At 55.2% G+C, this 10,879-nt stretch overlaps 1 protein-coding gene across 1 annotated transcript; it reads left to right on the forward strand.

Annotated features, from left to right (window-relative positions):
• Window positions 1–2,151: 2,151 nt before the first annotated feature.
• Window positions 2,152–10,347, forward strand: DES (desmin). The gene is made up of 9 exons (XM_011964665.1): window positions 2,152–2,908; window positions 3,963–4,023; window positions 4,119–4,214; window positions 4,363–4,524; window positions 4,696–4,821; window positions 5,221–5,441; window positions 7,341–7,384; window positions 9,264–9,346; window positions 9,550–10,347. The coding sequence occupies exons 1-9, from the start codon at window positions 2,331–2,333 to the stop codon at window positions 9,589–9,591; spliced, it is 1,413 nt and encodes a 470-aa protein (XP_011820055.1). The 5' UTR covers window positions 2,152–2,330; the 3' UTR covers window positions 9,592–10,347.
• Window positions 10,348–10,879: the final 532 nt, after the last annotated feature.

Raw genomic sequence — 10,879 nt, forward strand, 5'->3', positions numbered from 1 at the left:
CAGGGGGCTGGCCCACTCCTCCTCTCCAACATTCTCTGCTTCTTGCATATTGACCTCTTTCTTCCTACTCCCCCAGGGGGCAGGAAACATGGCTTCCACAGGTTCCAGTTAAAGAATCCCAGTTCCATCTATAAATTCCAGGGAAGGTCTCTGATTGGTCCTGCTCATTCCCAGGCCCATTCCTTGACCCAGTCACTGAAGTCAGGGGAATGCAGTAATAAGACTGGTTGGAATCAGGGTCTTTAGGGGTGGAGGGATGGGGAGGAGGCACAGCATGTCATCAAAATAAGGAAATGGAAAAAGAAAGCTTGCAGGCTACTTTGAATGACAATGAGAAAGATGGTGTTGCCTGAGTGTGTTAAGGATCCACATGGTCTCCAAAATCCTCCAGGAGCGTACAGTCTGGGAGATGAGACACAAAAATAACGAGAACACAACAGCTTGCACTGACTCGAGGGCTGGATAAGAATATCTGGAACTCCCCCATCTATTTCAGAAGCTTGTCGCTTGGATGAAAATTAGACACTTAATGGGAAAGGGCTTTGAAAAGAGTTCAGTGACAAAGCCTCCTTTACAATTTACCTGGCACATTCACGCCCGTCCTGGGGCCAAAGCACAGGCTGTGGGGTCAGACCGCCTTAGCCTCCTGAGCTATAAAATGGTAATGATGCTAGTCCCTACCTCCTAGGGTTGGAGAATTGGGGGTCATGGGTGTGAAGTGCTCAGCAGCTTGGCCCACTCTAGGTGATCAGTACCTGTAAGGTATTATTGTTGCTACATACATTAGTAGGGCCTGAGCCTCTTTAAATCCTTATAGGGTAGCACGGCAAGGCTAACCATTCTCACTTTATATCTGACAAGCTGGGGCTCAGAGAGGACGTGCCTGAGCTGTGGCTCAGACAAGGACATGCCTACTAGTAACCCCTCCAGCTGGTGATGGCAGGGCTGGGGTAGGACCAGTGACTGGCTCCTAATAGAGCGCTCTATTTCCAGGGTTTGCATTCCAAAAGGGTCAGGTCCAAGAGGGGCCTGGAGTGCCAGGTGGAGGTGTAGAGACACAGCCAGTGCCCATGGAGAATGGTGGATGTCCTTAGGGGTCAGCAAGTGCCCTGTACTAAGGAGGGGGCTTTGGAGGTTGGGCAGGCCCTCTGTGGGGCTCCATTTTTGTGGGCGGGGGGGGGCCCTGGAGCATTATAGGGGGTGGGAAGTGATTGGGGCTGTCACCCTAGTCTTCCTTGATTATCTGACGCCCATCCATGCCTCCTCAGGTACCCCCTGCCCCCCACAGCTCCTCTCCTGTGCCTTGTTTCCCAGCCGATGCGTTCTCCTCTATAAATACTCACTCTGGTATTTGGGGTTGGCAGCTGTTGCTGCCAGGGAGATGGTTGGGTTGACATGCAGCTCCTGACAAAACACAAACCCCTGGTGTGTGTGGGCGTGGGGGGTGTGAGTAGGGGGATGAATCAGGGAGGGGGTGGGGGACCCTGGGGGCAGGAGCCAGACAAAGTCTGTGCGGGGGTGGGAGTGGACATAGCAATTGGAAACTGAAAGCTCATCAGACCCTTTCTGGAAATCACCCTACTGTTTATAAACTTGAGGCCTCGCCATCCACAGTAGAGGGGAGGAAGAGGGCCTGTACCAGTCCAGAGGGAAACTGAGGCTCAGGGCCAGCTCGCCTGCAGACATACATGGCAGGCTTTGGCCAGGATCCCTCTGCCTGCCAGGCATCTCCCCGCCCTCCCTGCCTGCCTAGAGACCCCCACCCTCCAGCCTGGCTGGTCTTTGCCTGAGACCTCCCAAACCTCTTCAACTTCAAGACAATGTTTAGGAACAAGGTGGTTTGGGGCCTTTCCTGGAAGCAGGCCTTGACCCTTTAAGAAATGACCCAAAGTCTCTCCTTGACCAAAAAGGAGGCCCTCAAACTAAAGGGAAGCCTCTCTTCTGCTGTCTCCCCTGACCCCCTCCCCGGCCAGGACGAGGAGATAACCAGGGCTGAAAGAGGCCCGCCTGGGGACTGCAGGCATGCTTGCTGCCCTGGCGAAGGATTGGCAGGCCTGCCTGTCACAGGACCCCCACTGGCTGACTCAGGGGCGCAGGCCTCTTGCGGGGGAGCTGGCCTCCCCGCCCCCACTGCCAGGGGCCGCCCTTTCCTGGCAGGACAGCGGGATCCTGCAGCTGTCAGGGGAGGGGCAGCGGGGGCTGATGTCAGGAGGGATACAAATAGTGCAGACGGCTGGGGGCCCTGTCTTCCCTCGCCGCATCCACTCTCCGGCCGGCCGCCTGCCCGCCGCCTCCTCCGTGTGCCCGCCAGCCTCGCCCGCGCCGCCACCATGAGCCAGGCCTACTCGTCCAGCCAGCGCGTGTCCTCCTACCGCCGCACCTTCGGCGGGGCTCCGAGCTTCCCGCTCGGCTCCCCGCTGAGCTCGCCCGTGTTCCCGCGGGCGGGCTTCGGCTCTAAGGGCTCCTCCAGCTCGGTGACGTCCCGCGTGTACCAGGTGTCGCGCACGTCGGGCGGGGCCGGGGGCCTGGGGTCGCTGCGGGCCAGCCGGCTGGGGACCACTCGCGCGCCCTCCTCCTATGGCGCGGGCGAGCTGCTGGACTTCTCTCTGGCCGACGCGGTGAACCAGGAGTTTCTGACCACGCGCACCAACGAGAAGGTGGAGCTGCAGGAACTCAACGACCGCTTCGCCAACTACATCGAGAAGGTGCGCTTCCTGGAGCAGCAGAACGCGGCGCTCGCAGCCGAGGTGAACCGGCTCAAGGGTCGCGAGCCAACGCGAGTGGCCGAGCTCTACGAGGAGGAGCTGCGCGAGCTGCGGCGCCAGGTGGAGGTGCTCACTAACCAGCGCGCCCGCGTCGACGTCGAGCGCGACAACCTGCTCGACGACCTGCAGCGGCTCAAGGCCAAGTGAGGGCCCGGCGCCCCAGACTCCTCTTTCCGCGGGCGGGGCACAGGAGGCTAGGCCTGGGGGCTGGGGTCCCGCTGTCAGCACATGCCTTCTCCCGGGGTCCGGGACCCTCTCCTGCCCCACGCGGGGAAAGGGTCCTCCACCCGTGTGTTTCAAGGGGCCGTGACCTCCAGGTCTCTCCCCCTGCGATCCCATCTTGCATAGGAGTTTTCTTGGGGACATAGATCAGGGGGTGGATATGGGAGAATTTAGGGGACCCGGTGCCATTTGGGCAGCCCCCTTAGAAAGCATTTTAAGATGCTGGGGCGATGTTTATGGGGTCAGGTAGTTGATGGGCAGAGGAAGGGCTGCAGGAAGCCCAGAGGGCAGTGTAGCCAGAGGGAGAAGGGAGGCTGATAGGAGACAGGGAAAGCAGGGCAAGGGCCCAGAGTCCAAGCAACAGCTCTCAGCTCAGCTGTGATGAGGCGCTGGGGAGGCAGGGTGGAGTGGGGAGCTTGACCCTGGGGACTTGCTGAGACTGTGTGTTTTTACAAGGTGAATAGACAGGCTGGAGAAAAAGGGAGTAGGTGGGGGCCACAGTTCTCAGAGAGCTTGGGAGGACCTGACTGTAGGCCTCACCAGGCTCCTGAAACGAAAGGGGCAGCAAGTATAGCGTATCTGTTGGTCCCACTTCTGACAGGCCGAGTGAGCAGAGTCACCCTCCTGCCACCAAAGTCATAAATATTAATTGAGCAGTTATATTGGCCAGGCTGGAGCTGGGAACCAGCAACACAGAGGCGGATAAAATAGACACAGTTTCTAACCCCAGGGAGGTCACACAGTCTGGTGGGGACATAGACTTCAAGGGTGTGGCTCCTGGGCAGAGATTGGGCCACTTCCTGTGCCCTCCCTGGATGGGTGGGGCCTCTCCACTCTCTTTCTCTCCTGTCTCTACCCAGCAGCCAGGCCCTCCCGCTCTGTCCCGTACCTACTCCCTGGTCAGCACCCGGCCAGTGGTTTCCACTGCCAGCTTTATCGCCCACAACTGTCTGTCTGTCTGTCTGTCCCACCCAGGCTGCAGGAGGAGATTCAGTTGAAAGAAGAAGCAGAGAACAATTTGGCTGCCTTCCGAGCGGTGAGTGCCCTTCTTTTCCCCTCACATGGCCTCTGGCCTTGCTCTACCCCACCTGGGTGGTGGTGACTATGTCCTTCTTGCTTGGCCTCTCCCAGGACGTGGATGCAGCTACTCTAGCTCGCATTGACCTGGAGCGCAGAATCGAATCTCTCAACGAGGAGATCGCGTTCCTTAAGAAAGTGCACGAAGAGGTATGCCTTGGCCCCTCTTCCTGGGGTCACTGGGCCATGGGGAAAGCAGCCGGAAAGTGGGGCTGGGGTGAGGCTCTGGCTGGGAATAGGGGTGTGAGGGTGCTGTGTGGGCCCTGAGAGGGGACTGAAGCCCAGCCATGCCCTACAGGAGATCCGTGAGTTGCAGGCTCAGCTTCAGGAACAGCAGGTCCAGGTGGAGATGGACATGTCTAAGCCAGACCTCACTGCCGCCCTCAGGGACATCCGGGCTCAGTATGAGACTATCGCGGCTAAGAACATTTCTGAAGCTGAGGAGTGGTACAAGTCGAAGGTGGGTGGCCTCACCCAGGGACTGGCATCTCTGTCACCCTGAGCCCCAGCTTGGATGTGCTGCCTGTGGCATCATCCATGGGAGGAGAGCCCAGAGGCTCCATGCTCCCTTGCTCATCCCTACCTGTGCCCTACATCCTCCTCATTTTTGGGCTCCTTTCTCTGCCCTTAGGTGTCAGACCTGACCCAGGCAGCCAACAAGAACAACGATGCCCTGCGCCAGGCCAAGCAGGAGATGATGGAATACCGACACCAGATCCAGTCCTACACCTGCGAGATTGATGCCCTCAAGGGCACTGTGAGTCCCTACCCACCTGGCCAGGCCCTGCCCCTTCCTGTCTGCAGTTCACACCCTCACTTTGTGACCTTGGGCCCATCATAGACCCTCTCTGGGCCTTCATCTACTTAAATCTACGATAGGGATAAAACCAGACAAGTGGATTCCAGTTGGATGCTAAAGAATCAGGGGTTCCTGGGGCATCTGCCTGTGTGCGGACTCTGAGGCTGAATACAGATGTTCCTTTGTATCTATTTTATTCTGAGTGTCCACATATAGATTTCATTTGAGTTCAGGATTCAACATGTCCTGGGCCTGACCATCTGGAGTTGCCTGCCAGCCCCAAAGCTGTGTCTTTCCTCATTTTGGGCTCCCAGTATCCTCTTCCCTTCCTTGACCTGGGTTCCCCCTCTCCTGCAGAACGATTCCCTGATGAGGCAGATGCGGGAACTGGAGGACCGATTTGCCAGTGAGGCCAGTGGCTACCAGGACAACATCGCGCGCCTGGAGGAGGAAATTCGGCACCTCAAGGATGAAATGGCCCGCCACCTGCGCGAGTACCAGGACCTGCTCAATGTGAAGATGGCCCTGGATGTGGAGATCGCCACCTACCGGAAGCTGCTGGAGGGAGAGGAGAGCCGGTGAGGGGCCAGGCAGGAGCCAGAGTGGGGAAGTGGGTGGTGCTGGGTGGCCCATTCCTGTCCCCAGGAGGCTACCTCAACAAGACATGGAAACAATTTTTTTTTTTTTGAGACGGAGTTTCGCTCTTGTTGCCCAGCCTGGAGTACAATGGCACCATCTCGGCTCACTGCAACCTCCACCTCCCGGGTTCGAGCGATTCTCCTGCCTCAGCCTCCTGAGTAGCTGGGATTATAGGCACCTATCACCATGCCTGGCTAATTTTTGAATTTTTAGTAGAGATGGGGTTTCACCATGTTGGCCAGGCTGATCTTGAACTACTGACCTCAGGTGATCCACCCGCCTCAGCCTCCCAAAGTGCTGGGATTACAGGCATGAGCCACCGTACCCAGCCTGGAAACAATTTTATACAAGAGGCCACTGCTGTATTAATTGCAGAGAATTAACCAAGGCCACCTGGGTAAAAAGCAATTTAATTAACAGCGTTTATAAAAAGAGAAATATAAGTATTCCCTTATCCACCTTCAGAATTAAGAACCAGTAGCAAAAAACCATATTCAGCAACCAATAATAAAATATTACTGCCAGTCAAGGGAGAGATGAAAGCAGAATGGGGAGAGATGAGGAGGGAAACGGAGGGAGAGTTAGAGGCAAATAGAGAGAGGGAGGGAGAGAAGCCTTGCACAGGGATAGGCTAAGAGAAGGTAAAGAGGTGCATACAGAAGGCATGAGTGTACACACACATGCACACACGTAAGCACACGCACATGCTCGGAGGAAAAGACATAGACTTCATGCTCAGAGCAACCCACCTCTAGACAGAAAACAATATACAACTGGAAAGGGACACCAGGGAACCTTGTGGGATAACAGAAATGTTCTATATCTTTTTTTTTTTTCTTTTTGAGACAAAGTCTTGCTCTGTTGCACAGGCTGGAGTGCAAGTGGCGTGATCTTGGCTCACTGCAACCTCTGCCTCCCAGGCTCAAGTGATTCTCCTGTCTCAGCCCCCCTAGTAGCTGGGATTACAGGCGTGTGCCACCACGCTCAACTGACTTTTTGTATTTTTAGTAGAGATGAGGTTTCACCATGTTGGTCAGGCTGGTCTCTAACTCCTGACCTCAAGTAATTCGCCTGCCTTGACCTCCCAAAGTGCTGGGATTACAGGCATGAGCCACTGCACCTGGCCTAGAAATGTTCTATATCTTGATTTGGACTGGTAGTTACACAGACGTGGACATTGATCAAAACTCATTGAATTGTACATTAAAGATCTGTGCATTTCACTGTATGTAAATTTAACCTCAATTTAAAACAGATCAATTACTTCAAAAACTGGTACCCCCTGATACTCATAAAAATAATATCTGAAATTTTTAAAAAACAGAAGACATGTTTAGATATAGGTATACACATAAAGAGAAACTTCAGATTTAGTAAAATGACGTCTTCATGTGATGGCCTTTGAAGGTAGCTAAAGGCATGTCACGTTTTCCCAGCATTAGGCCTAAATAGTAAGCTCTCAGAACTGGCCTGGCTGGAGGGTGGGCACGAGCAATGGATATCACCCACAGCTGCTACTGATATGACCTTCAGTGCCAGAAGCAAGAAGGAAATCCTGGTGCTCTGGAGGGTGCAGTGGGGTTGCGCATCCTGGTGTCATGCCAGCAGGTCACAGTTGAAATGAATGATCCTTCCAGAAGAGACTATTCCTGGGACAGCTCTAGCTGACCTTTGACCGCATTCCTTGAGCAGTATGGGTGGCGGGAGTGCTGGGGTCCGTGGGACTGGGACAGCTGAGGATGGGGTTTAGAAAAGACCAGGGTGAGCCTTGATGGGCGGTCTCAGGGAATGATGGGAGGTTTCTTAACTCTTAGGAGGCTTGGTCTCTTCCCTTTTAGGATCAATCTCCCCATCCAAACCTTCTCTGCCCTCAACTTCCGAGGTGAGTGTCTGCTGGCAGGCGGAGGCTGGAGTTGCAGGGGCCAGGAGTCCAGCATGGGCACTGCCCGAGGCCAGCCAGGAGGGAGGATGGGACCCTGGGGCCAGGGAGGACAGACCTGGAGTCTGGGGAAGAAAAAGGGGGCCCCTGCGGGTAGGTGGGGGAGTTTAGGTAGAGGTGGATGAGGCACCTTATGACGGAGAGAGCTTTTTATGTGATTATATTGTATTGTATTTGCCATGTCCCCTGCACCTTCTTGGAGTATTGGGCATCAGGAAGCAGCCTCTGTTCTGAATCCCAGACTCTGAAAGTAGCAGGAGTGTCCTTGGGGACCTGGCTTCAGGAAGATCTCATACCACCTGCCTTCTAAGGCACCCACGGCCCATTGTCTGTTTGGCACATTGCCAAGCACCACCTTGGTTGCTTGTTGAACACCTCCAGTTTGCTGGAGCAAGATGTTGGATGCACGTTGGAAAAGAAAAGCCAAATCTTAGCAAAGCCAAACAATGAAAAGAATGAGCTCTTAGGGCATTCTGCCATTCTGACATTAGTAATATACAGATCGGGTGGCTTTCCAACCCCAGAGAGCAGAGAAACACACGATAATGATGCATTAGGAAAGCAAGTCGGAGTCCTTGGCAGCTTCTCCTTTCCTAGATCAAGCCTTTTCTATCTTCGATGTACATTTCCATCAGGAAAAAATACACGCTGTGCTCCACCGAGTCACAACGTTCATCACAGGCTAGTTGCTAGCTAAGGAAATTCATGAACACCAAACTCATAATACCAAGGACCTCCATTTGACCTTTCCTACACAACTCAGAGCCTCTCTTTTCAGTTAGTTGTTTATACGGACACCAAATATGAGTCTTGCATTTAAAACTTCATAGTACAAAAAAACCCCCAACCACATTGCACAGTGCTTTCCAAATCAATAGCTTTGTGGCCATCATAGGGCAAGTATGGTCGGCACCACTTCACTCTGCGTCCTCAGTGAGGAAACTGAGGCACAGAATGGCAAGTGACTGACCATCAGCACAATGAGTCAGTGACTGATTCCTGCTCCATCTCACTTTGATTAAGACATCAGGTTGCTCATCTGAAACTTTTTTTTTTTTTTGAGACAGAGTTTTTTTGAGACAGAGTCTCACTCTGTCGCCCAGGCTGGAGTGCAGTGGCGCAATCTCGGCTCACTGCAACCCCCGCCTCGCTGGTTCAAGCAATTCTCCTGCCTCAGCCTCCTGAGTAGCTGGGGTTACAGGCACATGCCATCATGCCTGGCTAATTTTTGTCTTTTTAGTAGAGATGGGGTTTCACCATGTTGGTCAGGGTGGTCTCAAACTCCTGACCTCATGATCCACCTGCCTCGGCCTCCCAAACTGCTGGGATTACAGATATGAGCCACCCCACCTGGCCCTGAAATCTTAAAGGGAGATGGGTACTGTAAGGTCCTCTAAAGAGTGTCTTGAGACTGGGCTTTGGGGTTCAATCTTGAAGAAGGGGAGTCCCAGGATACAAATGTGTACAGGGCTCTCCTGGGGCCTGGGGGTGGAGAGGAACTAGGAGGTGTGGGGAATGTCAATGCTGTGCAGCCTGGGCCTCAGGGATCCCCTACTTTCCTGTACCGTCCTGCACATGGAGCAAATCTGTTGGCTCCTGAGACCCTCTAAACTATGGGACTGGCCCTGGGGACTGAAGAACAACCTGCTGGGTGCTAGGCTAAAGGACAGGTATTAAAGTCTTGAAGAAGTAACAAGCCTGTCTTGAGGGGGGTTGGGGTCTGCTAGGGCTCTGCCCGGTGTGGCCCCAGATGGACTCCCAGCCCCTGGTACAGCCCAGCCTGGACTTGGTCAGGCTGAGTGTGCGATGGACCCTGTTACAGAAACCAGCCCTGAGCAAAGGGGTTCTGAGGTTCATACCAAGAAGACGGTGATGATCAAGACCATCGAGACACGGGATGGGGAGGTGAGTGGTCTGTCTGGGCTCCTTACCTTTGGTGGGGGCTATGGATGTGTCTGGGGAGACTGTCTTCCACCCAGCTGTGCTGGTCTAGGTCCCTGGCTAGTGGGGCAAGAGAGATCCTGCGGCCCTGGGGTGGGGATGGCTCAGGGCTGAGGCTCTGTTCTCTGGCTAGCACATGGTTGGACTGGGCTTCTCTTCTTCCCCAGGTCGTCAGTGAGGCCACACAGCAGCAGCATGAAGTGCTCTAAAGACAGAGACCCTCTGCCACCAGAGACCGTCCTCACCCCTGTACTCACTGCTCCCTGAAGCCAGCCTTCTTCCATCCCAGGACACCACACCCAGCCTCAGTCCTCTCATCACAGCCTCTGACCCCTCCTCACTGGCCATCCCTCGTGGTCCCCAACAGGGACATAGCCCATCCCTGCCTGGTCACAGGGCATGCCCCGGCCACCTCTGTGGGCCCCAACCGTGAGCCTTGGCTGTTGGCAGGGAGTGAGCCTGGCTCTTGTGCTGGATGGAGCCCAGGCTGGAGCAGTGGCCCTGTCCCTCCCACCTCTGTGACCTCAGGCACTAGCCTCTGGCTCTGGAGACAGCCCCAGAGCAGGGTGTTGGGATACTGCAGGGCCAGGACTGAGCCCGGCAGACCTCCCCAGCCCCCAGCCCCCAGCCCAGGAGAGAGAAAGCCAGGCAGGTAGCCAGGGGGACTAGCCCCTGTGGAGACTGGGGGGCTTGAAATTGTCCCTGTGGTCTCTTATTTTCCTTTCCCCAGCCCAGGGTGGACTTAGAAAGCAGGGGCTACAAGAGGGAATCCCCGAAGGTGCTGGAGGTGGGAGCAGGAGATTGAGAAGGTGAGAAAGTGGGTGAGATGCTGGAGAAGAGAGGAGAGGAGAGAGGCAGAGAGCGGTCTCAGGCTGGTGGGAGGGGCACCCACCTCCCCACACCCTCCCCTCCCCCGCTACAGGGGCTCTGAAGAGAAACAATAAAGAGATTCGCACACAAGCCAAGCTGGCCCCTGCTGTCTTGACTACCAGGTCTCCTGTGGGGCCCCTGGGGCCCTGTGATGCCACCTGTCACCCTGAGATGGACTATACTGACCTCCTGCCCAGCCAGACTTTCCCCAGGGCCTCGCACCCACTTCTGTTCCCAGAGCCTCCTGGCCTTGCTGTCTGTATGCAGCGTATGGGGCAGGGAGGGCTGGATAGGGGCTTTTGTTGGGGAACCACAAATACCTCTCATTAGGCCCTAATTCCAGGACTGCCCCACCTTGTGCTCCCTACTGCACCTTCAGATCGGCCAGGCTGGGGGGACACCACCTGCTATTCTTTTTGAAGGTTGTAGCTGCTCCCCACTTGTGAAGTAGGGCTCCCCCAGTCCCTTCTCCAAAGATGTCAACAGCCCCTTTTTTCTCTCTCTCTCTCTTTTTCTTTTTGAGACAGGGTCTTCCTGTGTCACCCAGGCTGGAGTGCAGCAGTATGCTCACAGCTCACTGCAGCCTGGACTTCCTGAGCTCAAGTGATCCTCCCACCTCAGCCTCCC

The sequence above is a fragment of the Mandrillus leucophaeus genome, unplaced genomic scaffold (genome assembly GCF_000951045.1).
Source record: "Mandrillus leucophaeus isolate KB7577 unplaced genomic scaffold, Mleu.le_1.0 Scaffold70, whole genome shotgun sequence".
Lineage (NCBI taxonomy): Eukaryota > Metazoa > Chordata > Mammalia > Primates > Cercopithecidae > Mandrillus > Mandrillus leucophaeus.